The following is a 27020-nucleotide window of genomic DNA, read 5'->3' as shown; positions in this document are numbered from 1 at the left end:
CAGAAAATGAATTTAAATAAAATACTTGAACTTTAATGAAGTTACAAAACTAAACACCACAATAAATGTTTCACTACGTAGTTTCCAATAGTATGTAAAGAAAATTTAATCGTAGTAGAGATTTTCAAGAATATTAGTCTGCCAGCGAACGTGTTAATAGACTCTTCATTTCTTCACGGTAAATAACAGAAGTGGGTAAAATTTTGATCTAGATTATAGAATTTTTGTCCAGACAAAAGCTTTATATAACAAATAATGAAAGATAAGCAGCATTTACTCTATAAAAATTACAATCTGAAATATAATAAGAAATTACGTTTAACGATGACCGAATACTAAGTTAGGTAGAATTACTAATGAAACACTCAACTTAAAATAATAATAATAATAATAATAATAATAATAATTTTCTTAGTATTTTTAGTTTGATAACTAGTCCATGTAATAAATTAGTACTTGAAAATGAATAATAATCAGGTTCATTTATAACGTTCCAATTTTTTCAATGAAAAAATGAACAAAAATTGCACATTGTTTCGCCCGCAACTCATTATACAGGTTCTTAATTAATACGATCATGAAAAACATGGAATACTTTGTAGGCGATACCACCCGTGATCTTATAAATGGATTATAAAGGCTGAAAATAGGTCATCGTCGAATTAAAAAGCGTTCGACGTTCCTTTACCACGTATATTTAATTTTATGATTTAAATCTTCATAGGAGGAGAAAAAAAAAAACAGTAAACGAAGCCTCGAGTATCGTTGTCAGACTTTTGTCCAATAGTACTCTCGCTTGTGCAATGCGAAAACAAAGCTTATAAAGTTTTGCTTTCCGATAGAAATACTCGACCTAAAAAGAATTAACTCGTTGGAAATAAACGAAGAGAAGTATTGAACGCCGGGACACTCGATCTACTGTTGTGCTAGAAACAATTTTCGAATACGCAGAGAATATTGAAAATTTGCCATCGTTTCCTCTTGCATGACGCATTTTGAAATTCTGGATTCGTGTACGCGGTAAAAGCATAAATGTTATTTTTTAACGAATAAATAAATATTCTCGTTGGCTATCGCGCTTCCTATTTATATCACTTTGTATTCATTTTCTACTAAATGTGACATATGAATGTACGTATTCCATGAAATGGTTAGAAACAAATATTAAAAGTAAAACATGTAAAAACATTTTTTTGATAAATTCATCCTTTCATGAGATATTTAATCATTCCGCTTTAAACGAAACACCCTGTATACCACTCTATATGGCTATCACTCCATACAATACCAACAAAAATATTTATCGATATTACCAGTAGTTTCCGAGACGAGTAACATAAAAAAAAAAAAAAGAAAAAAAAATACATGTCGAATTGAGTAACCTCCTCCTTCTTGAAGTCGGTTAAAAACAGCTTGTATCAGTTGACGTGGTCCACCTCGTATAAAGAATGAAGTATAGCCGAATTATTAAGATTCCGTTGTGTTAATGCGCTGCTTCACCAAAAAATTAAAAAAAGAAAGTAACGTGGCAAGCTACAGTAGCACAGCTTACACGAATGTGTTTCTAAAGTGTTTCTTCTATATATTTTCCATCTATGCAGAACGCTTCATTAAAATCGACAACACTTCACGTGCTCTCCTAGTCAACTACTACAGCAGCGAACTCTTTTTCTACTTCCGGCCAATCACATACGTCTGACTATGTCCTCCTCCCTTGTTCCGGTCGTAATAGACGAAGAACAGGCCTGAAAGTGAATGCTTCTTTCACCATTTCTTCGAACTTCCACTATTAGCAAGTTTTTTTTCATTTTCCAGTCATGCGAGCTGCTGCTGTGGCAACGGTAGCTAGTGGCGACGTAGTTGCTGGTCATTGCGAGGGAAACATTCCTAGGGAACATTCGACAACAAGGAGAACTTACTCTTGAATCCGTTCGATGGTTCACGTCTACTTCTTGGTAACGATAAATTTGAAAATTATCGTAACAGAATATCAAATAAGTTTTTCCAGATTTCTCAAATAAAAATATCCGAATAGAAGAATCGATTCTTGAAATTCGTTGTACGTGTATAGTTTTTCAAACACTTACGGGAAAATAATTTTCAGGAAGCAACGCCGATGTTAAATGAAATATGTCTTCAACATTTTAAAGTTGACAGCACTTTAGACTGAATAGTTATTTAATAATAAGTGTTAACCCATTCACTGGCAACTCGTTAATTTAATAGAGATAAGAGTTTATCGACCGAATTTCTTCAATACTGAAAAATAATGGCTTAAAGTTTTGCAGAAATTAAGTAGCCGAAAATTTTCAGGAGTTAACACTCGAGCAGTCTGCAGTTTCCAGGAGTATATTGAGTTATACGAATGTACGTGGTAAACCCAGATGCGGCGGCTAGACGCGAGCAATCAATTCGCATCAAACAGGAAGGATAATCAAATAACACGTTATTGGGTGCGGCCATAAAATTAAATATGAATTGAATTTCGTCCTCCTGCAACCGTTAATAACACTTCCAGCGGACTAACACTGAAACTCGTTACGAAATCCGCAATGACTAGCGGTTAAAAAGCTAATTAAATTGACATAAACACGATGTCAGTTTTCTGTAAACTCGATCAGAGTGTTCCTTGACATTACCGTTACCCTTTGCGGAATAAATAAAATTGCATACGGAAATGTAACTGTATTATTAATTTGCAAATAGAGCACTCAAAGGACGGTTAACTTTGTGCTAGTAGAGAGAGAGAGAAGGCAAACGCAATTGTAAATGAAAATAGATGACATTTGAAGATTTCAAGGTTCTTTCACCGCTATCTTCTCGATGAAAATTACATTGCAAGAATGTTTTACTGCTGTAATTTTAGTCAGTTGCTTTTTATGAGGTGACATTTTACGAAACTATTTATACGTACGAATAAGTGGATACATTTTATGTTTGACTGAATTCATTAGGTTGTCCGAAAAGTTTCTTTCGCTTTATTAATAAGTAATACATGCACAATATTTTATGTTTTGTGTTTTATTACTGAATTGTGCACGATTCATTTTGCTCCATTACTGTTACAACATGAATATCTATGAAATTAGATTGTCTATTTATATAAACACGACCACGTCAAATAATTGAGTGCAACTCGCGAAAGAAACTTTCGGGACGACCTAATACTTTGAATTGGCTTCAACAACTCTGAAAGTAGTACATACGTATTTGGCTAAAATATCTAATGAACGAATTAGGTGATGTAACGAACGTCACTCACGGCAGGAAACTTATGGTCTAGCCGTTCACTGCACAAATCGATTAACTCCACCAATTACATAAAAACTGTAACATTACTGACGATTGTTTTCTGGCATATTCTCTTTCATTAATTTTATATACCGTTAGATGAAAGCTACATGTGTATTTACGCATTCTACAATATTTATTTGAATTTTTTTACATTCTTTTCCAATGAAATCAATTTTATATCGATTTATAAATTTATTTCGATATAGAGCTTTCTCGCAATGCTAGCAATAAGGCGCCATCGCATACGCAACTTTGGAGTAACTTTGGACATATCGGTGGGTCGTTACGCTATCTGTCGCACGTAAATCTGATATACTTGTCAAAGAGTTAAAAAGAGCACCCTGTGTACCAAACATAAGGCTACAGCACTTCGATTCTTACAAAAGTTATAAAGTCGAGGTCGTTACTTTTCGTTCAACTCGCGTATTTAAACTCATTTTTATCGTCCACCAAGCGTGGACCAACAACGTCCCCGATTAGTCATACGCTCATCTAAAAATTCCTCCAATTACGTAGCCGAGAAACCGCCCTCTCTCTTGGAAAATATTTTCTAAAGGTTCCGCGACGGCGGACCGAGCCAGGACAGGTAAAACGGGTCCGTGGAATGCGACGAATGCTGGCCGTACAAAATTCAACGAAATGAGACGAAAGTGTGCGTCATCTGACGAATAAATGCATCCGCCATGGCGCGTTGGAGCGACGCAACCGCACGTCGCGCATTTCGGTAACGCGATCGTTCACCGGATACGTCGGTCGGGGATCGGCGCAAAAAGAACCCGTCTCTCGTTGGCCAGACCCCATGGCCTGTATGCACTTGCGGGCAACTGTATAACCGGCCCCATTATAAATCAAAGCTCGTTGGTTTGTCGGTTATCGCGGAACGGCCGCAAACAGATTGCGCGCGGCTCGCGACCACCGGCCGTGCGATCTGTTGTAATAAGGTATAATGCGGCGAGATTATCGGACGATAATTGCACGCAATCCGTTTAGACAAAGTGGTCGTCGATTGGTCGATTCTATGGATGAAACGTTCGTTCGCGCGGGCTGTTTTGTGCGGCTGGGAATCGTTCGATAATGAATTTCTGCCCCGCGTGACGGATCATCGGTCGCCAACATGGGTATACGGCTGGTGATTGGGTTTCCCACGGATTTTTGTTTTTTTTTTTTTTTTTTCTTGTTTCGGGAATTCTATGTATATACAATTCTACTGTTTTTCCCCCTAGCGTTTTTTGAATTCCGAGGATTTTTGAAATAAAGGCGGTGGCTTGTAGTGCGCGTGCTGTGTGAATAGATGGTTGTTGTTCGGTTTATATTGCATGAATGTTGAAGCTTTATCTGCTTATCATTTTACTTACTTACTTACTTATTAATAAATATGGGATTTCATATGATCTGATGTCTAAATTATTTGTTCAGTTCTAAAGAAATTATTCAATCTTTTAACCTACTTTTCCCAGAAGTCTTCTGTATTCAAATTGTGTCCCTTGACGTGGACGTAGGCCATTTACACAAAGTATCGAAACTAACGAATTTCATCAGAAATGTTACTTTTTCACTTGCCATTATGATAATTATCAATTGAACCCTCTACGTTCAGTACGTTTTTTGCGATAGAGAGAACGGAACAACACTTTGAGTTCCTCTATGTATATCGATAATTGTATAATATGTATCACTGTGACATCGTACTCTACTCGCGATCAAATATTATCATTGATACCATCGATACTGGACATTTCCAAAAGCAGCGAAAAATACAGGTCAAGCTAAAAATACAATACTCGTACAAAAACAACGGCACTCGTAAACTCACTGTACTCGATTCGACGATCTCAAACGGCCAGTAAACGACTGATAAACAAACGAGAACACGACCCAGTATCCCGACCATTACTGGGTCGATTTATACGCGCTCGTATCTGCTGCAAAATGGACAATCCCCTCGAAGCCGTACATCGAACTCGATAATCGAGAAACTGTTTTCTCTGAAATTGTAACATCGATTGTCAAATTCGACGTATACTTGCAGATTATTGAAATTAGCCCTTGTTCTGTCGCCAATTTAAATGCGACATAAGATCTTGATAGCAGTCTTGAGAAATCGAACGAAAGAAAAAGTAACATTTGTTTAGTTGTTAATTTTAGATATTACCTGTACACAGTTCGGTCACATTTTAATATCATAATTTAGTAGGTGAAGATACTTATGTGGTATAAAGGGGTAAATAGTTTTGTTGTAAGTGAAGTGGTTTGGATGGGAGGCGAAGATTTAGCAGACAAATGAATTTTTCAAATGGAATCTTATATATTTCTATCCGTAACAAAATAGCTTTTGTTTAAACAAATTCGTCTACCTATCGTACATAGTCATTTATTATATCAGAATAGAAGGCCTTGAATTAGAGGTTGTATTTAAGGGGGGAAATACATGTAGAATTTTTTAAAATTACGAACAAATTTGTTTTCCGTAAAATGGCAATACATCTCAAGAATATAATCTCAAAATTTTTAAGTGAAATTCGAAGTCCTTCTGATGTCATACGCTGTGAATAATTTAATTTTTTTTTTTTTCTTTATAGCTTTATCTCATGAGATATTTAACCATTCCACTTTAAACGGAACAATCTATATATTCAGTATAATAATACTTTTGACGAACTTGATATTGGGTTGTCCAGAAAGTTCGTGCCAATTTTGAAGTAAACATTCGAAGACACGTTTGAATTACGATATATATTTATTGAATTATATATGTACCATTTTGTTCCACAATTTGTCCACCTTTTAAGGGATGTCCACATGTTATTTGTTTTCGACCATTCCGGTATATTCAGACCTGTACCGCCTACTGAAAATCGGCATGAACTTTCCGGAGACACCAATATCAACACGTACATCTGACCAAGTACATTTCCACAAAAGGCGATTATTAGTACAACAGTAGCCACCCACAAGATACTCAAAGCAGGTGGAGTTATCCACCTACCAATATTCGCCAAATCACCGCGAGCGCTTGTAGGAGTGACGCAAGTTTAAACTTCTTGAATTGGGAGCCGTAATATCCGTGATTTCATTATAACTACCGTCGGCCAACTACTAACTACGTATTAATTACTACATATTAATTCCATCAGAATTGCTATAGACCCATTAGCAGAGCACGGGGAGCACGTAGTTGAGATATTAAAAGGATCTCTTCAGGAAAAAGCGATCGGTCTACGGTAATACGACGTTCGACTGCAACGTTACTCCGACAATTATTCACGTGTTATGCTTTCTATGCAGCCAGCTCCATTTACATTTCTCTCGGAGCGCCAGTTGAAAGGTTATTTCCATTTTCTTACCGTTTCCGACTGGGTCTTCCGACTGCCAATCGAGAGGATTCGAGCAACGAGCAGCTAGGCAAAAAGAACGACCGAAAGAAGACAGAGAAATACGAGGAAACGCACGGTGAGGGGGGAGGTTGGCGAAAAGAGGGTTGGCTTGTACCTTCCCGATTTAATGGAGCGCGGCGACTTGATAACAGGCAACGGGGCATTGCAAGATTTATTAGCGTCTCGCGATGCGGATAATGTCTCACCTACTCGCCGAATAGAAGCAGACTTTAGTATGGCTGAATTATTCGCGGGACGGAAATTAAGGCTGGAGGCCGGTTGTCTTTTAATCTGCGCCAAACGTTTCCTTCGTTTCGTGCCACTGCCTCGTCGTTAGTCCTTTGCCGAACGGCCGATCGATACCACCAGAAAATTCAATGATACACCGGTCCTATGCACGCACGAATCGCTGAAATACTCGACGATCCGACCCTGTAAACGGTTCTACGTGAATTTTTCTTTTTCAAACCGGTCCAAAACTGGCCGTTCTTCAGCATCTTCCTTCAATTCTAAAGGTAGCCGTTCACCGCGAATCGATCGATCAAGTATTTTTTGAGTTACGTTTCTGAAAAATTTAAAAAGTGTAGTTTCGAGAGAAACACGGTGAAAATTTTAATTACGCTATGTACAAGTACATATTCGAGCGAAACCATTATAACATCGAATTTTGATCAAAGGATCTTCGATTATTGTATCGTAATGGAAGAACGATTAACGTCAATTTGATCTTTTTATTTTTTTAACATAAATGTTGAAATAAATTCACTCTTAACGAAGTCGAGTTAAATCGATTAAATTGTGAATGCATTTCATCCGATAGCACACTTTTCCGCGTTGTTTGTCACGGTCTTTCGTTTGTCGGGTTCTTCCGATATTTCCGAGATTTTCCACAGTTCTACAAAGGAAACTTTTAATAAGGCCTGCATAGTTTTCTTTTTTCAAAGTTTTCCAAATCAAACTGAGCGGTAATGATTCGAACTTAAACAATGCCAGGAAAAGGAAACGCTAATTACCCAAATTCCCTTCCTTTTTTAATGTCACCGCAGCGGAGTGGAAAGTTCATTTCAGGTGTTCGATTAGAAGTTTCAAATATTTTCTAGAGTAAACTGTAAAACGAGTCCATTTCGAAATCGTTGAACTTTTTCTTTTACCACTCTTCTTGATAGTTAATGTTTTACGTTACGTAAAGCAAAGAGGCATTTGAAGCAAATCAACAATATTTATTTTCGGTGCCCATGACATTTTATTGAAACATTCTTGTATTCGAAAAGTTTAATTAGTATAAGATTGTTATCGTTTCACTACTTTATTATTTATTAGTTAAAAGTATTTATTCGTTTTCGTTATTCCCTTTCGTTAATGTTTATAATCTCAACATTAATGTAATACAAAGAGAAAATACTAACAGAGTAAATATAAACGTTATAATTCTAAAATATACCAACATAATATTTACTTATATTCGAGTTAAGTAAAGAAAATACGTCTAAAATGTTTGTTTCCATTTCGAACATAATGAATTGGTATCTCTCAATTTATTAACCGCAAACCAATAATAAAATAAAATTAATAACCAACGACAAGTTGTTCATGTGTTTCCTTGAAATGAAAAGTAAATATTTATCAATATCTATTTAGCTGCGAGTTAAATATTCCCTGACCAGAATTCAAATAATCACATTACGTGTCTGGTTGTATTCGTTTAACGAAGATTGAAACGCAGGGCAATATTTATGCTGAAACAATCGAAGCTCCTGTTTCGGAAAATTTAATATCGATCAGAGAGAGATTGCTCTCAATTCAACTGTTAATACATGTCCCACGCGCAACAGTTTATCGTTTTTACTCAATTTTACTCACAGTTTCCAAATATGCAGGAGTGCGAACCGTGTCAAAAGTTATAACAATATTATCAAATTTTCCAGTTCACCGAAACAATTTCATTTTGTTTAGCAGAACAACGATGTTTCCGAATGTTATTTTTTTGCGTTGCTGAATGTTCCTCAATCACTCTTGGATATTTAAATAATTTCGAAAATAGAATAACGAGTATTTTATGCGTAAAGAAAGCTTGCATTTATATTATTGTATCACAAAATAACGGTAACGTTAAGTTTTAAGTGTATGTAAGGGATGGACAAGCTTCTTTTCGTTGACTTCCTCTCAGATTTTGATTATTTAATTGACGTTACACTTCCCCATATTTATTTACCTTCTAAAATGTTTGTAAACCGTCGTAAATTCTGGAATCTAGGTAGATGAATATAACCGTGGGTTAACGATATCATAAACTGAATATACTCGGTTGGATTCATCGCGTTCGATCGCGTAATAAAAACGAGGCCGTATTCCTGCTTCCCGTATCCACCCTCGGCTTCCTGCCCGTTCGTTTCGTTCCCTTTGTTCTTCAATTTTGTTTCAGGGCTTCAGTGGCGCGACAGATCGTGTCGTCGACCTAAATAACTGCATCCCCGATAAATAAATAACCGACACTGTTCTCGAGCCAAAAATACGGCGGTCGAATTCATTGATCACGTTTTACTTAATGCTGACCCCGAGCCAGAGTTCACTAAATCACTAAATCGGGTCTATTCGAATCACGCTGAAAAATTTGGTTTATCTGAATACACTCGCGTGGTAAATCCACAAATACAGCCGGAAAAAATATGTTTGCGTTGGAACAACGGGCACGCGAGATGTTCAATAAATTAAATAACAGTTTAATGCTGAAGCTGGAGTTTTGATTGTACTGAAAATGGTTCGGATATCAATAATGTAGAACTGCCCGAAGAGGTCACCAGTAAAAAATAGAAAGTGTTCGGAATTCTGCTAAGTGGAGTTTCGTGTCACCGCTGTCAATTACACATCTCGAGATGGAAATATTTTATTCCAGTAATGCGTGGCACGTATCGAGCGGAACTAAAATTTCAATTTCAAGGAACAAGTAAAGTTTGTAATTAACGAATGTTTCTTTAAATAATTCCACTGATAGTTTATCCGTTACTTTTTATCTGCAAATAAAGAGCTATTTATTTACGTTTAGAGGAATTAAAAAGATTCTCATCACTCGTTGCATAAATATTAGCAATAATTTGTATTTGGAAGGGGCTTTTTCACGCATCGAAAACGTTTTGTCAGTGTAATAAATGCCTGAATCACTATTAACGGCCATCGTCTTTTAATAGTAATTTCGCATAGCGTAGCCGCGTTCTCGTAATTTTGCAACGAAGAATTGCGATCTTTGAATTAATATCGTTTGATAAGCCCCATGTATCATCCATTAATATTTGTCAAAACGATATTGGTGACCGTATATGTTCGAATGATCACCTATCACGGTGAAAAATGATCTGCGGTCGATCATACGTCGTATTTAACTCTGCCCGGTAAGCATTACAATCCACGTCGATGTTTTATTAATTGCTGCTGAGTTGAAGTGCAATGGATGGTTAACCGTCGCGTCATAAATTTCGAAAATAACCCCCGCCGCTATTTGCTGAAACAACTGAAATCTATTTACTTTGCGAAACGCTGACATGCAGCATTTGCCGCTTTCACAGATACAGTACGACGAGAGAAAATACAATGCGATCCATAAGCGAGATAGCATATGTCACGTCCTTTAACGATGACATTTGATTAATAGCACTGATTTTCCACGTTCAAGTCCGCTTAGTCCTTGCTCTTCTTTGATTAAAACCACTAATTAATAGATATTTAATTTCTTTGGTACAATAGCTAAACAATAACAGAAAAAGAGAGAGAGACGATAAAATAGTTGACAATCGCCGCACTATTTTGTTCAAGAAAAGTATAGCTATTAATAAAGGAAGAATATCGTTCTTTGAATAAATATTTGGTAATTTTTTAATTTAGAAACTTTATGGAAAATAAATGTTTATGCGATTACGTGATGATTCAAAATTTAAAAAAAAAATATATAGACTATACAGAGTTTCATTGGTGACATTATCTTATAATCGTTTACTAAACTTAAAAATTGTTTAACGAAACTAATTCTATCAATCACTTGGTTTTACTTAATGCTGTTTCCTTTTTGATAGTACCTCTTGCTTTTATTCTAATCTAATCTGTTGGTAATAGTAGGATTTATATATAATGTTTGGCAATCAATCTTAAACATATAATGCGAACACGTTACATAACAATGTTTACGCAATGGCAAGCACATAGAAGCATTTGCAAGAATCTGGCGCAATTTTTGAAAGAACATCGCAATGATACGAGCACAATTCTTATATTCAATTTCTAATGTATTTTCTTGTATAATCGGACAGCTATATAGATACATATAATTCTGCAGCAATAAGGTGTTGTTACTATACTTAGGATGAAAATCCAAAAATTGTTTAAAATTTTTAACGTCTCTGCAAATCGTTTAAAAATTTCAGATGTATTTTGAAGATTTTTCAGCCTGTTATTTCTTCACTGAAAGTAATTTTTGAGCAGATCGAAAATGAAATTAGCGAAAGCTTAGCGGATGCAGAAACATCTTTCACCCATCAGGCAGTCTCTGTTCAAGCAAGAATAGTACTTTATTTCTCGTAATGAGTATTCGTAACGAATATTTAATTAATGTTTTAAGTAGTGATCCCAAAACGTCATTTCCGACAACACTGTACACAACTACTAAGAATTTGTTGAATATTAAACAAATAATTCTAACGTTTGAATTCAGAAAGCGAGTTAAACTAATCAAAACTTCTAAAAATTGGGATTTTAAAGATACCGAAAAATTGAAATAATGTGCGAAATACGAGTTGATTTTTATCGTTACTAATTTCTTGAAATATTTGCATTAAGTTATTCTGGTAAAATGAAGTAGTTGTAAGATACTTGTGCATTACTTCTACCAACAGTTTATTCTTAATGTAATAAACTCCATGACGAATATTTCAAACAATCTATTTTGTCGAAATGTTATGTCTGTTCTCGAAAAGAGCTGTAGTTTCTCAACTCACAGCCTAAATACCGCAGAGAAAATAATGAGTTTCATTAGTTTTCTTCATTAAAAATACCAGCATTGTATTTTACAAATAAACAAAAAAAAACAAAGTTTGAAGACCTGTACCAGTAAACATTGGAATATTCAAAATGTTATTAGTAAATTGAATACAGATGGAAGGAACGATAGAATTCGAATTGAAAATGACGATTTTGACGAGAAAATGACAGAATGAAATATTCCAGGAAATACATGTAATAGCGATCGCATCATCGAACATTCCATAAAACGCAACAGAAACGCCCGTGTTCCCGATCCAGTTGGAAAATTATCCGACGTGGTGAAATGATACGGCATCGCGATTTGCGTAATGTTCGAATACTGTTTTACGGATTATTATAACAATCGTTTCAAGAGTTTAAATGGATCGGTGCAGCCTCCCAATCTCGGAGTCCATGTGCCTGACAACGAGAAATTTGTATCGATTATTGTGTTAAATTCAATGAAAGTCCAGAATTATCATCGCGAAATCTACAAATAAAATGATTTATACGCATTTCATTAGGCGATGCGTTACATGCTTTATTAATCGAATTTTTTTATGACGAATTGAAGCACTTTAAATAAAATGTTATAACTATTTAGAATGAATTAATAGATCGACAATTTAATAATTGACAATTTAAGTGTAAATGTATTCTAAGATCATTTAATTTACATTATTTAATCATTAATTGTTTTATATAATAAATTTTACCTACAAACGATCTCTTTTTAAAACGTTTTACAAGGCAAGTGATATCTGTCAACGACATGGGAAGTTTCATACAGACGTAAAATAATACTTCTACGTTAAAATAGGTCATGTTTTATGCAACATTTACTTTTTCCTTACGCAAAACGTCAATTAACAATAGTTTACATTAAGATGAATTTTTACACTGAAAGTGTGTACGACGTGATTCCTGTTTGCACATTTTGAAACGAAATGGCTCCGAATGTAAAGGGTTAAGATGTTGATGCGACGTTAAAATTATAAAAAGAAAAAGAATGACTAAATAATTAAACATTTGTCAGCGATCATTTTTCTAACTATATTTTCTATTTAGTCGCAAAGAGAACGTAGTTTTCCCTAAATAATTTAACGTTCCTGTAAATTTCTCCACCTGAATTGATTTTAAAATCTCAAGCTCGGCACAATGCACTGTTCAACGCAACAATTAAATATTCTACATTCGCGGTGAATTTTCGTGTTCCAATTCTTTATAATTTCGTTGCGTCACTGCGTGTTTCTTTTTTAACCATTATGTACCATGTTACTTATTTTTCCCTCTACTGTTTCATCAAAAATAGTACAGGTGAGTACGCAATACTGCCGCGCACGTGACATCAATTTCACGTGATTTTAGTTTTTTTTTTTATTTGCATTCTGTGCACGGTACATCACCGGTAGCGAAATAAAGAACGCTTTGTCAGGTTGGAAATCTATTAGACACCTATCGTTGAGCTATTTTGTTCGACACCTTAAACTGTGAACGGTAATATATTACTTCGTACACGGTAGCTTTCGCACGACTCTAATTTCCGGTTAAATTCTGCAGGAAATAATAAATTTTAAGATCGACCGGCGAGTTCGTATTTAGATCACTGCGACGTATGTGTGAAAAACGTTTTAAATACAAGACGGACCAGTGCGTACAGAGATTGGGTAATAATTTCAAGTCCAGTAAATATTTACAATCGCAAGATTGCCGTTGCAAGGCGCTGTTAGTCCTTTCATTAGTAATGAAGTTTTACAAACGTATGCCATATTTATTATTAGATAATTATATTTTCGATTCAATATTATAATAGTTTTTTGAATGTCGATTATTGGCAGAAAACGTAGAAGATATCTAAATTATAAAAATTCACTAGGAAGTACATTTAGTACATGGTTAGTCCATAAATCGAATGTTTTATTCGCGAATATATGAATATAAAAGTATTGATTACTTTTTTTCATGTAAAATTGCATGTCACTTTATGTGTGGCCGTGAAAACTTCGAAAGGACGAATTTTCAAAACAACGGAAAAGCTTCTGTATGGTATTTGGACGACTGAAACATTTATTCCTCATATTGAATTTCTATTGTTAAATATTTTCTGTTCCAACAGAGAAATATCAAAAGCCCATCACGGAAATATTATTAAAACATCACGCATAAAATGTAACATTGTGTATAAGAGTTTCGAAAATAATTGTCATTTCCAAACATTTTTTAAGATTGATTATTAATCTGATCAAGTTTTGCAAAAATTTCAATTTGAATTATTCATACAATCAAATGTAAATTAATTTCTAAAATCTGTAAATTAAATTGTGTGCACTGTACGAGTCCGTTTATGATTACATGGTTGGCTATGTGAATTTAAGTGAACGTAATATATTGTTACCGTAATGTTACAGTATCAAATTCGTTAACATGAATTTTAAATAATTGTGCTATTAATTTAAGCTCTCTAAAATAATTTGAACTTGTTGGTTACAAATAGAATCTGGATTTTTATGCAAATTCATATTTTTACATCCTCGTAGATTTCCCCGTGTTTTTATTTTCCATAAATGCATAAAGTAAAAGATATTATTGACACAAAAATTGTTGATGGTACAATAAAATAGACGTGATTACCTCGAACTAGGAAGTTTATACTTGAACGTAGCGAATTCATTTTTGCCATTTTTTATATCTTTATCTACTCAGCCATCCTACTCTTCACCTGGTTGAAATGATACCAATGAAATATACCAATGTGCCATATTAAAGATACGTTAACGCGCAAATACTAATAATTAAAAAATGTACGTCTCGGCAAAGTTAATATTAAAAATGCCTTGTGAAGATAATCAATTTCATCTTTATATTTTCATGTAAGTACAGCACGGAAACCCAATCTCATACGTACACAAATGATGATCGTATAAGTACACTCGGCGTAAGGAAACCTATTAATATATACCGTGTATACATATAGTATAGCCTCAGGTGCGCCAATTTCTGCGCGGCATTATCAACTCTCTGTTACGCTAAATTCTGAAGCATACTTGCTACGATTTCGGAAGCATAGCCGGGTAATAAACAATTAGAAGAGATAAGGAAACGTAACTGAAACTACCTAACAACTTATACGGTCCAACGAACTGCGTAATTCACGAAAGGAGTGTCCTATGAAGTTGTACTTTGAAGTTGGGAGTAGAATAAATTAACTATGATTGATAGAGTACGCGAGTACACAATGTAATGTTTCTAACTGCATTGTGAGAGTTATTACGAAACGGAATTGCTTTGAAAAGTAAAATGAAAATTCCGATGCTTTGCACATCGAATAACAAAATTACACGACAGAAATTCGTTAAGAGCCCGATCGGTACGAAATGGAATTTATTTATGTAGACTGTAATAGTGTATAATGGTAAAAATGTTTCTTCAGTGAAGGTAGAAAAGGAATAAATAGAAGAAAATTGATTGATTTAAGAAATAGTTAATGCAGCATGTACCGAATCCTCTTTAAATCCCGTTCTTTGAAGTGATTCTTAGACGCCTCCATTTTTTTTTTTTTTTTTTTTTAATTCCATGAACAGTAATTCCACTATTCAACATTATGTAATTCTTGTGTCATGTGTATGACTAATGCTCCAATAAAATTAATTTTATCCTGACCTTTTCGATTTCACTAATAGAAAAAACAAATTAAATGTTCTATGTAAATGAACACGATGTTGCCTTGAGCTTTCATTGAGTTTAATCTACGTCCCCGTTAAATTAATATCGAGCAAAATTAATTAGTTGCCGCTTCGATAAATTAATACGCGACGGACTGTAAAACCGTACACGGTGTTTCTACGCCCCGTTCATTGCGTCATATTATATACAGTTTACGAGCAATAAACGCAGAGATGCATCCTTCATTCATTGGCTCGATCCGTCTGAAGGCATATCTTACAAGCTAATTAGTCGTAATGCTACTCGACTGGTAGCAAAGATAAATTAATGTCTTGAAACCAAGTTCCCGTTCTCCCTCCTACTTTTCATCATTTTTTTATTAACACGCCTGGTGTTGATTACGTGAAGATAAGGTGGATAATCTTGTTCAACAAATATTCTCTTCCTGGAACCTTTCTTCGTAAACTGTTCATTTCAAGAAAGAGGAATATCTTAAAAAAAAAAAAAAAAAATAATACTTAAATAGTAATACTTAAGTTTCTTTAGACACGATAACTTCCAAGCCGATTATACGAAACTTTCGACTGTTATTTTACGTCTCTTCTGATTTTTTCCGTTTCATTTATTAAACGCTATTCGTCAATGATTGCGTGCATTTACATTGCTTTAACATGCAGTACAATAAAGTCTCAAGTTATTCCCACTTATATCCTTATGTATTGTCCTCTACGCTTATGTATTTGTATTTTAAATATCTTTTCCTCAATAATTTCTGTTTGTATATGAATTGATATGTACATAAACCTGTTTGTTTTCAATTAACCTTACGAATTTTTATACAAATATTTAAAAATCATATACATCATACATACATTACATACCTATTTTATTTCGTCATATATTGAACTTCATCATCGTATCTTTTAAATGAATAATATAACAACAATTTCGTTTACGTCACAGTATAGAGCCCGTTGTATCCTGCAATTTACATGTAAACAATATTTTCGTATCATCGATAGTTATTGCTTTAATTTTTCTTCGTCGCCACCGACTCACTCGGACATCGGTCGACGTGTTCAATAGTTATTGAAATATGCGTTTGTTAAACTTTAGCGTGGACACCCTGTATAGGTATATCTACGAGTATATGCTTTCCTCTCTTACCACTTGACCGCGTCTCTCCGGAGACGAATCTATCCATCGAACCTCTAGAAGTCTTTGTACCTCGCTTTGAAGAGGATTCGACAATTCCAGAAAGTAACGAGATCAACCACACGTCTCATAGAAAATTTTCGCGCCTTTTAGACAGGGCTAAGTATGAGAAAGCCGGAGGGGGAACGGGTGGTCGACTGCCTGATGGCCGAACGAATAAACACCGACTAACGGCTAGTGAACAGCACAACAAGATAAATGGGCAGTTTAAAGGTAAACGGATGTGCTTTTTGCGACTCACATGGGAAGCTGACCGGAGGATGACTCTGGGCATTGTGCGCGTTATGAAGGTGTCTCGGAGTCGCGACGCGTTGCCTGCAGAAGCACAAAACACCCGCCGTGACCAGGCCCGCTACGCTCAGGATCAGAAAAACGAGGGCGACCGCGAACCAGGTCGTCTGCATGCCCAGGATCGTCGACACCTCGGAGTCTGGAACAGAGAAGAAAACGGGAAAAGGAAAAACATTGTCAGCTGCGGTGGTCTTTCAACGCTTATCAGCAGGCGCCCGGTTTTTTGGCGATCTCGTGCATCGCGGTGCACCGTCGCGCGTACCTTCCTCGTGGAATTGAAAAATTAACGAGTGGTTGAAGAACGACGCGCCGTTTTTTCCTTCCGTCACTTGCAGAATGCATTGTTCGCCGTCTTTTTACTTCTTCGCGCAAAGCGTTTCACGATTTTTACCCGATGGTGCCTGTCGCTGATTGAGAAGCGAGAGGATGTCGTTGCGGAGGTTATTAACTGCTGTTGCAACAAACATTTTTGTGATCTTATCTTTATGGAAAATATCCAACATGAGCCTCTTTGATTTCGTTGCGAATTATTAACCTTTTGACCGCGAAGAGCGTATCACCCGCATCTCTAAGTACAGTAAATGTAAATTAGCACTACCTGTATTCTGTGAGTCGAAACCTATCTGGAGTACGGTATAAATTCAATTCATAAACGTGCATCCCATCGAAAGCCACACGAATTTGTTTCGTTGGTTGGTTCAATTATGGCATGCATAGCGTAAGCTTTTTAACTGTTGCTATGATATAACGGTAGATCGTAGCGTTTCGTGCACGGAAACGGAACATTTGATTTGTTACGCAGTAAAATTTAATCTTGACTTTTGGGTAACATTAAAACCGCGCAGTAGGTTTACAACCCCGGAAAGTAATATATTTGAACATTTTATATAATTCTGACGCGATGTGACGTTTTCATAGCACACTGGTGAAAATATCGTTGGTCTGCTAAAGAGGTCAGGTGTGCGGATGGCAAAAACTTCGTAACGACGATATTGGATGAGTACCTCAATTTGAATATGAAACTTAATAATTCATGCATAACGTTACGGTCTTGAGTACAATTCCAGTGGTCCAGATTAAACATTCAGTCATTTCGCTGGTATTGTATGGCTTATATTTCATGTAAATCGATTATATTTTCAATACTTTATGAATACTTATTTACTGTAAAGCGAATGGAACATTTCATATAAACCTATGAACCATAAAATAATGTAAAAATACGAAAAAGAAAGCGAATTAGTGAGGTATAATATAACGAAGGCCAAATTTTAGAAGCTTACAATTAGCGAAGTAAAGACAAAGAATTTATATAAAGACTTTCTTCGGAAAGAAAGATTTCATTCTTTCTTTTTTTTTTTCATCGCGTGTTTTATCATGGAGGTGTATGCGCACAATGGCATCACGAAACTTTTGTTCCTTTACGATATTTAAACCAACTACTGAATGGACTGTTGGATAAGCGTTCCAGCGTTCTTTCTTCCGGCAGAGAAATTTTATTTAAATTCTTAGCTTTCAAATTTCTTAGCCTTTATTCGAATAGTTGCAAGTGTTTTACATTTCTCTATACTGCTTCACCAATTTGCCTTCATCTTAATAATTCTATAGTATTTCATGATTCGCGAACCCGAGAATAGTTTTGTCTATCTAAATATAACGGATATTAAGTGGAAAACTTTTGTAAATGCATGACCCGATAGCTTCCCAATTAATGAATGTCAATCTGTCCAATCATAAATGGAACTTCACGAGTTTGTTTTTAAGTAATACTACGACGGACACTTAGACAACATCATCTTCTACCTTCAGTCGTCACCATGTGTGCTTTTATTTAAAATAAACACGTAGGATATGTTCTCTTGTCCAACTATGTAATTATTTTCTTCGATAAAAGTGGTATTGATGCGTTGTACAAAATATTGTGATATACTTTAGAAGGATAATATTGGTTCGTCTCTGTTTGGAAAACTTACAGGTGCGATGGAGTATTGAAATTAATGAACGGTGGTGCATTTGGAAGAGCCTCTACTTCTTCAAGTAAATTAGTGTTAGAATTTAATCAAAGAAAAACTCGAATGATTATCGGGGCGCATATTTTCGAATCATCATTTAAGAAACTGTTGAAAGTAATCCAAGAACGGCAAGATGGCGCAGAGAAACGCGTAGATCCCATAAATATACCACGAATGCTGGCAAGCGCAGTAATACATATTTGCAAGTTAAAATGTTATCTCGCACGAAGGATAATCTTGCCGCAACAGCGTTTTGCTTGAAACGCTCCAGGCTTTGCATAGTAATAGCATTTCTTTGATTCGTTTACTCCCGGGCAGCGCGTCGAAATAGATACCTTAATTTCACATCTCTAGAAATTGAAATTGGATTCGCATGTTATATTGCAGTCCGCTAGGAACTTTGAAAGTTTCCATGAAATTCCTAGTAGCGATTAAACAAGGTACGCTAAGAGATTCATCGTCGCATTTTGTCAGCTTGGAAAACAAAACAAAATACTACAGGAGTGTCACTACGAAAACTAAGGCACGGAGAGATTCGAACATCCACGATCTCCGAATCCACAGTCGACCGCTTTTCCTGCAATTTTTGTTTCTTTTTTCATTTTTGTAAAGAAGTTTGTTAGATTGCAGATCGTACATTCAGGTATCGTTTTCGGTCCTAAACGAACTTAATGATAAAAATGACCACAGATAATCGTAAGAGTAAATTTCTAGTTGATCGTGCGCGTACGATTCTCTTAGAAAAACGACAATTGTATAATACTACTCAGTCTTTGTCAAGTCGAAGCTTGGTTTTACTTATGGGAAAATTGAGAGTAAAAACAGCCCAAAAAAACCCATACAGCATTAAAAAAAAAAAAAAAGACGAAAGAAGGTACTATTTACAACAGAGTATTTAAAGTAGAGCACTTAAGCTTTTCCTACACGACCAATTCCGCACCGCATGATCCGTGATCTTGTTTGACTCCTTATTCTTGGCTATGGAGGCCCAAGCTTGGCCATCCTGAAATTGACATTAGCCCTCGAATATCCGTCTTTTCGGTTTCTCTCTCCTTGTCTTTAACATCTTTAATCGTCGTCTTTTGGGAGTCTTACTCCGACAACATTATCAGGTTCCATGCTTGAATAACTATTTTCTTCCTTAACTTTTGTCAGTAAGTGTACATTAATTTACTTCTTACTCCATTTCTTGGAAGTTCCACGTCGGTGAGCCCACGCTACGGACCCAAACAAACCGTCAAATTACAGAATTGAATTCCATGAGCATTCAGACGTAACAAGAGCTTCCATTAACAGAATTAAGCTACAAGCCGTTAAGTTTCAGACAAATTGCACGCCTACGTTTGTTTCTAGCGCTGTACTTAATTATCTTGGAACACAGCCCCAGATCTCCACCCTAAAGAACGATTTTGTTCGTGCGTTTCGTACAACTGCATACAGATGTTATTCTCGCGATTCGTGAACGGTAACGTCCTTATCAATGTAGCTATTTATGCTACGACGACGCGGTTCCTTTTCTAACGGCTAGCTAGACGGACTCGATTAAAATAGCAATGGCGGCTCAACTACCTGCCAGATGTCAAGTAAACTGACAACGAAAGAGAATTAATTCCCCGGGGCGTCGTACAATGTGTTCTGCCGCGCAGCCAGCACAGAAACCGAGCTCTGAGACGTGCACGCAGTTTCGTTGAATCGGGAGATCGATAGAGCGCGGCATACTTTGCTTTTTATCATTAGAGGCCGCGACATGCTACCGTATCGCAAAAACGACGAAAAGTTCAACAGAGACACGGTGCTTCAGCTACACCGCGGTTACGCGACGCTTGAGCGAAGTACAGGGGAAATCAGAACAAAACGAAACGTATCAAATTTAATGACACGCGATAGTCACGACGAGCAAGGTTGGTAGGTCCTGAGTTTTTCATATTTTCTTTCGAATTTCCCAAAAAATTACATATTTCGCCATTACAATGGATCAAATGTAATTGACGGTTACTTGGAATATCTGTTTGTATGTGCAGAAAGTGAAAATTTTCAAAAATGTCTCAGAACAATCATAACAGTGATACAGCAAGGTTATTTATTACACCCAGATACTTTTTTTAACACTGGTGTTTAATACGTTCCTCAGAAATTATTGTTAAAAAGAAAGTGCATAGAAAGATAAGTTTTCTATAGTGAAATTGGGAATACGTTTCGTGGCTTGTCTTTCACGTATCTTTGAAGCTTTTTGGATTTGTTTGACGCATTATTACCAAAGACTGGTATTTTTATTAGATCACTCATAGTCACGTACAGTATGACAAAAAAAAAAAAATATTTCCAGCAAGATAATGATTGCACCGCCACAAAAAAAGAAAAGAATGAATCTTATATATATCGTGGCTAAACAAGTAATTACTCCACTATTCCATTACTCAATCATCTGATGTAAATCCTATAGAAAATTTGTGGCATATTTTAGACTTGCAGATCAGAAAAAGAAAAATATCGAATAAAAATGATAAAAGTTGCTCTTATCAAGGAATGGTCGGAAATTTCAGCCGATATCACAAAAAAACTTCTAGGGTCAATTCCAAGACGATTACAAGCGATCGTTGAGGCTAAAAGAACGATTACAAAATATTAAAAATATATTTTGTAATCATAACTGTGAAAAAATATCGATGTGTTTGCGAAGACTTTCTTGACTACGAAATTTTTGTTTTCTTTAAATTATTTTCGAACGGTAGATTATTAATATTTCTAGGTCAACGTATTTTTCCTGTCTATAACGAAGCATTAAAACACGTACGTTATATCAAAGCATTATCTCTTTACAAACAGTTATTCTCAAAAAACTGTGCGTGCGAATAATTTTTTGATCCGGTATATTATTAATTTTAAAACAATGATTTTGAAATCGTGGTGGATGAAATAAAGTTGACAAAAAAGAAAGACTTTTTTGAATATAGGTCGCGACACCTTGCGACCTCTTTTTGTCAATCGCCGATCGGTCGGTAATCATGCATATTATCGATCGTCTATCAAATGCGTTTAAAAAAAGTTGTTTTTAAGGGATGACTTTGATTTTATATTTAGTTTGACTGCGATAGATTCGAAGGTTTTCAAAGCTCCCACGAAATCAAATCTTTCGTCATTGTAATGGTCTTAATATAGTTTACCGCTGACAAAGTAAAGAATTTGTGACAAAGTAAACAATTTAAGATTCAGCGACACGTGGCAATTATACCACTGACAGAAGAAAATTATCGTACTTCTTATATAAAATTACGTAAAATACGATATGTATCCTTTTCAGCTTTTTCTTAAGTTCCGTTCTGAATTCTTTTCTACTAAATGGATTACCTGAAGCTCATATCTAAATGCACCCATTAACGCAACAAAATGTCTAATTCTGACTATATCATTTCTGAAATCCCTGGAGACGAGGCTAACATTCTGCCCGCCACTATGAGACGTAAGTTCGATTACAAAGTCAATTTGCCCGCGGCGTATTTGGTTTGAAATATGAATGTAGCCTCGCTCCTGAAGGGGGTAGGAGTTCTCGTAAATGAATCGCTGGTAATTAGAACTTACTGGCACAGAGGGTGGAGGTAGCCTCGTCAGAACCGTCGCCGCAGTGATTCACACCGTCACAAATGAGGTCCGTCTCGATGCAGAATTCGTTCTGGGTGCACCGGAAGTCCTTGCAGCTGTGCTCTGGAAAAGGAAAGAAAAAATTCGGTGCTGAGAGGCGGCACAATAGGGGAGCGAAGACTGAAAAAGTATCGCGGACAAGTGCATTAGCCTTGCGAAGGGGTTACGCACCCCTCGAGTCGAGGGCTCTCCTCGACAGGTGTCGAGGCTTCAACGACAGTCTAGTTTCGAAACACGTGGCGCACTTTTCGGCTACGAATTCCCCAGGCAATTTTCATCCGATTCGTAGAAGAGTTTAAATCCTTCAAACCTACTCCGTCGTTTCTCCTTTCATTCCACACCTGCTTAGTTTTCGAGGCAGGCTTCGATGTGAACATTGATACCAAACGATGAAAATTGTGAAAAATAAATTTAGTCGTACGATTTTCTTTCCGTTTGTTTCATCTGACCAATGAAATGTATAAATGTCTATGTATAAAGAAAGATTGTATTTAATATGTACGCAATAATTTGATAGAAAGCAAAATGTTACTCGTTTGATAATTCGTACCATTATTGATGGCAGTGTTGGGCATTAAGCAATTACATTTTTAATCAGTGAATCGATCAATTGAAAATTTAATTTGCAATGTATTTCGCTGCGATTGAAGGTTCATTATAATTGATAATTGTATCGTCGATGATAATTACATTCAGTTATAATTAACCGTCAATTGGAACAAAATTCAATTGCAACCGATCAATTTCTTTAAATTGTAATTAATAATAATTAACTAATTAACACTCCCTTTCAAAGCTGTTTAATTTTTCAAAGTTCAATTATATTTATCGTAGAATAACACGTTTGGATTTCTCAATTTTTAGTCACTTCTTATACATACATCAAAAACTACTATCGGTGCCATAAAGTAAGTAATCTGCAATAAATTATCCAACAACAGTACAAAAAAAAAATATATCGTATATAGTATTTAACATTTAATCTGCTTATTACCTTTGAAACATGAGGTTTGCTCTTACAATGGAAATATAGAAAACCTCTCTAGATGGAAAGCCTCGTGAAACGTTTAATTACCGAAGAAGACCTATAAAATACGCACTGGGCAACTGGATAGCCAGCATATAATTACCAATGATTTATAATTCATAATCGATTTACGCTATGTGATCACATATGAATCGAAATATCCTACCTATATACACCTATGTACCTATATACCATAGTTCGTAAATTAGAGTAAATTACCCGAATTACAACGTCATGATTAATCGTATAGCGCAGAGAACTGGCCAATAAAGAACAAATTTGATTATAATAGCTGAGGCTACACTGCAAGTCCATTAATTACGCGAACCTGCACTTCGATACCAACATCTGTCTTGCTGCAGTTCCGTTTAATACGAATGATTATTTCTGATGATCTGATTCCATCGGAGAAAATTAATTGATCGAAAGTGCATAATTTCTCTAATTATCCCAATACGTTAGGATTGATTTCAATATATGCAACATCATTAATATTAACGAATAATTTGGATAACTAGTTCGATAACGCCAATGGCGACAATTCCATAGTGTCGATAATCAAATTAATTTCGCAACGTACCAGATCTCATTATCGACGTCTTGTTTCTCTTTCCGTGAGAAAAAAATGTGTGTTGAATCAGATATTCGTCTAACAAGAAACCATCTTTAATTACGCAGGTAACCAATTTTGAAACGTAAAAAGAATATACGATTATTTTACATTATATCAATTTACTCTATACCCATTTCAACATTTAATAAATATTATAAAAGAAAGTAATACGAGACTTTTCCCATTACGAAAGATTTCTCACTCCCTGTCTAGATCAACGATCCACTGAATTTACTTTCCTCCTGTGAGGAATTCACTTTAAAACGAAGAATATACGCTGGCCAATTATTCTTGATGGAAAAGCACGCGGATGATAGGAGCTATAACTTTGGTCGATCATAACAAAGTAGTCGATGAAGGAACGCGGCGAAACGGGGGGGGGGGGAGAGGGTAACGATTCCTTTTGTTCCCCCGTTCGTAGTTGTAACTTCCGGGGGACGGGCAGAGGGGTTGTCCGGAATCGAAGGTAATAAAACGAGAAACGGAGGGTTAAAGGATTGGCGCGAGAGAAATGGCTCGTTGGAAGCCAAAGAAAAAGCAGAAACCATCGCGACGGCCGGGGGAAGCGTAATTTTCTATAATTTAATAGTTGAAATTCTTTTCGCCTTTATCTTTCCCGTTCTCCCTACCATTCAGCCAGATTCGGAAGATTCACGGGATGAAGGAGCAGAGAAGCAGTGTGTTTCATCGTGGTTAAAAACGGACGAGACGGTCTACAAATCTTGTACACTATCACTGGAATGAAATTATTTGTAGCGAGTGGACCTCTCGGTGATATTATTTTTGGAACTGTCGTGTCGAAAATTGATATATGGAGCTCTGAGATCAAAAATAGAAGTTCAGAATTGCATTAGTTACGTGCTTTATCGTAAAATATTTATAAAAACTATCGCCTTAATATGGGGATCCGTTCAACGACATGCATGTAAATTTTAACACAAATGTAACACATGTTCAGGAAAATATAATATTAGTTTGTGTGTACAGGCATATCATTCTATTTATATATTAATTCGAAGCTGTCAGTTTTTGTACGGTAAATTTTATTGGATAGAATAATATCTGGCCAATATTTAAACAAAGTAACCCTTAATTAATGACAAGTTTAAGGGATTAGTTGAGAGATCTTACTTGTATGTCGACAGGACATTTTCGATATATTTAAATATATTTAATAATTAAGTATATTGCATGTATAATATTTAAATAAGATATGCTGGACTGACTTTTTTCCTTCCTTGTGTACGATTACTTTCAAATATTTTTGTGAAAGACTTTTTTTCCTTGAGGACTTGGAAAATTAGAAATTTTTTTAAGTTATCTTATCTACTAGGCCCTGTCCTATTTGCATGAATTATTTTAACTAAAAATTGTTAAATCGGTTCAGTAGTTCCGGATATTACCCCCTTGCATACAAGCAAACAAACAAACTTCACCTCTTTACAATATTAGTACAGATATTATATTTTATCGCGTTATGTATAAATTGAAAGTAAGTTTAAACTTTTACTTTTTACTCTAAGTGAAAATAAATTTATTCTTGTAACGACATCAATATTTGCATCAATTAAACTTGAAATAGTAGCTTTTGATGGCAATTAACGTAAAGCTCCCATGTATTTTCCATCGACTAGAAACTCCGAAACTTCGGACGTGAATAGAGTTTTCAGAAGGACTATATTTCATTGCGACTGCGATTGGACCTACGAATACTCGCAAGGGGCTCGTTGACTTTCTACAGGCTATTATGGAGTCAGGAACTACCCCACTTAAAAGTCTAGGAGGGTTTGAGTTTCGAACCGTGTAAATTGTGTAAATAAATTAGTCAGACGCGTACCTGACTTTACATTAAACCTTTGTAAACCGTTACATCTTCCAACATAATTGGCCACCATAAGTTTAGCGATTATTTAGAACGATGTAAGGTTAAGGTACAGATAACAGGGTGCGTCGACTTTGTTGAACGGTACAAGTAACAATAAAGCGGAAAATACAATAGAAGAGTTATTTGTAAATATGCTGGTGTCGTTAAAATAAATGTATTAATTAGTTGAGTAACATACATGCAGAACGAAATTGTACGAAGTGCTTTATTGAATATTTTATACGTGCAACCATTTTGTAAAAACATATCAATTATTATTCATTAGAATATCAGGATTCGAATAACCTACTTTCTATTTTCTATAAAAACGACAGTAATTTTGAAAATGAAAACGATGGAATTGTTTTTATTCAATCTTTTTATCGACATGTACATGGTGTTGTTTCCGTAGAAAGTCATAAAAATCTTGTTGAAGAAACTTCTTCGTATCTCCGATAGTTTTCGAGATAGCACCAGAGGCGCGAAAGTTTGGAGGGTAGCTTCATCCCTTAAATTTGAGTTACCACGGCTAAAAAGAAATACGTGTCTCGTATTTTTAGACGGTGTGCAGCCTGCAAAGTTTCATTAAAATCGACGTCGGAGACCTCGCAGAAATAGACACCTCGTAAAAATTTGATAACCTTGTTCAGATGTAATCCTTTTTCTGTCCAAAGGGTGGCATAAATGCCAATCAAGTATGTACCGAATGAAGTATAAATAATACATTGGATATGAAGAAAATTTTACGATGGAAGTTGAACCATTACATATTGCAACGTCCATTTATATTGCACGTCCTGACTTTAAAAAACTGCCAACAGAATATATATAAAAGTATAATTCATACATTAGGTTTCTATTTTAAACCATAACTCAACAACAACAACGTAATGCAATAGAATTAATAGTTCCTGGATAATACAGGCATGTTAACAGTTCGGCTGCCAGTCGGAATCTGACAGTTTGACAGTTACACCTGCAACTGTTCCTACTAAGCATGGCAGGTCCTGCCGCTACTCGA

General features: G+C 35.6%; 1 protein-coding gene across 2 annotated transcripts in view; it reads right to left on the bottom strand.

The window, feature by feature from the left end:
* Positions 1-27020, bottom strand: part of LOC128891141 (lipase member H-A-like) — a 222896-nt gene that overhangs the window by 7208 nt on the left and 188668 nt on the right. For both annotated transcript variants that reach the window (XM_054150384.1, XM_054150385.1), the window contains exons 3-4: positions 22436-22558; positions 16795-16983 (exon numbers count right to left, since the gene is read on the bottom strand). In XM_054150384.1, coding sequence (XP_054006359.1) covers positions 16795-16957 — 163 coding nt within the window. In that variant the 5' untranslated portion in view covers positions 16958-16983; positions 22436-22558. The remainder of the gene's footprint in view (positions 1-16794; positions 16984-22435; positions 22559-27020) is intronic.

Source organism: Hylaeus anthracinus, unplaced genomic scaffold (genome assembly GCF_026225885.1).
Source record: "Hylaeus anthracinus isolate JK02 unplaced genomic scaffold, UHH_iyHylAnth1.0_haploid 12001, whole genome shotgun sequence".
NCBI classification, from domain to species: Eukaryota; Metazoa; Arthropoda; class Insecta; order Hymenoptera; family Colletidae; genus Hylaeus; species Hylaeus anthracinus.
This window is presented reverse-complemented; position numbering and strand designations above follow the sequence as displayed.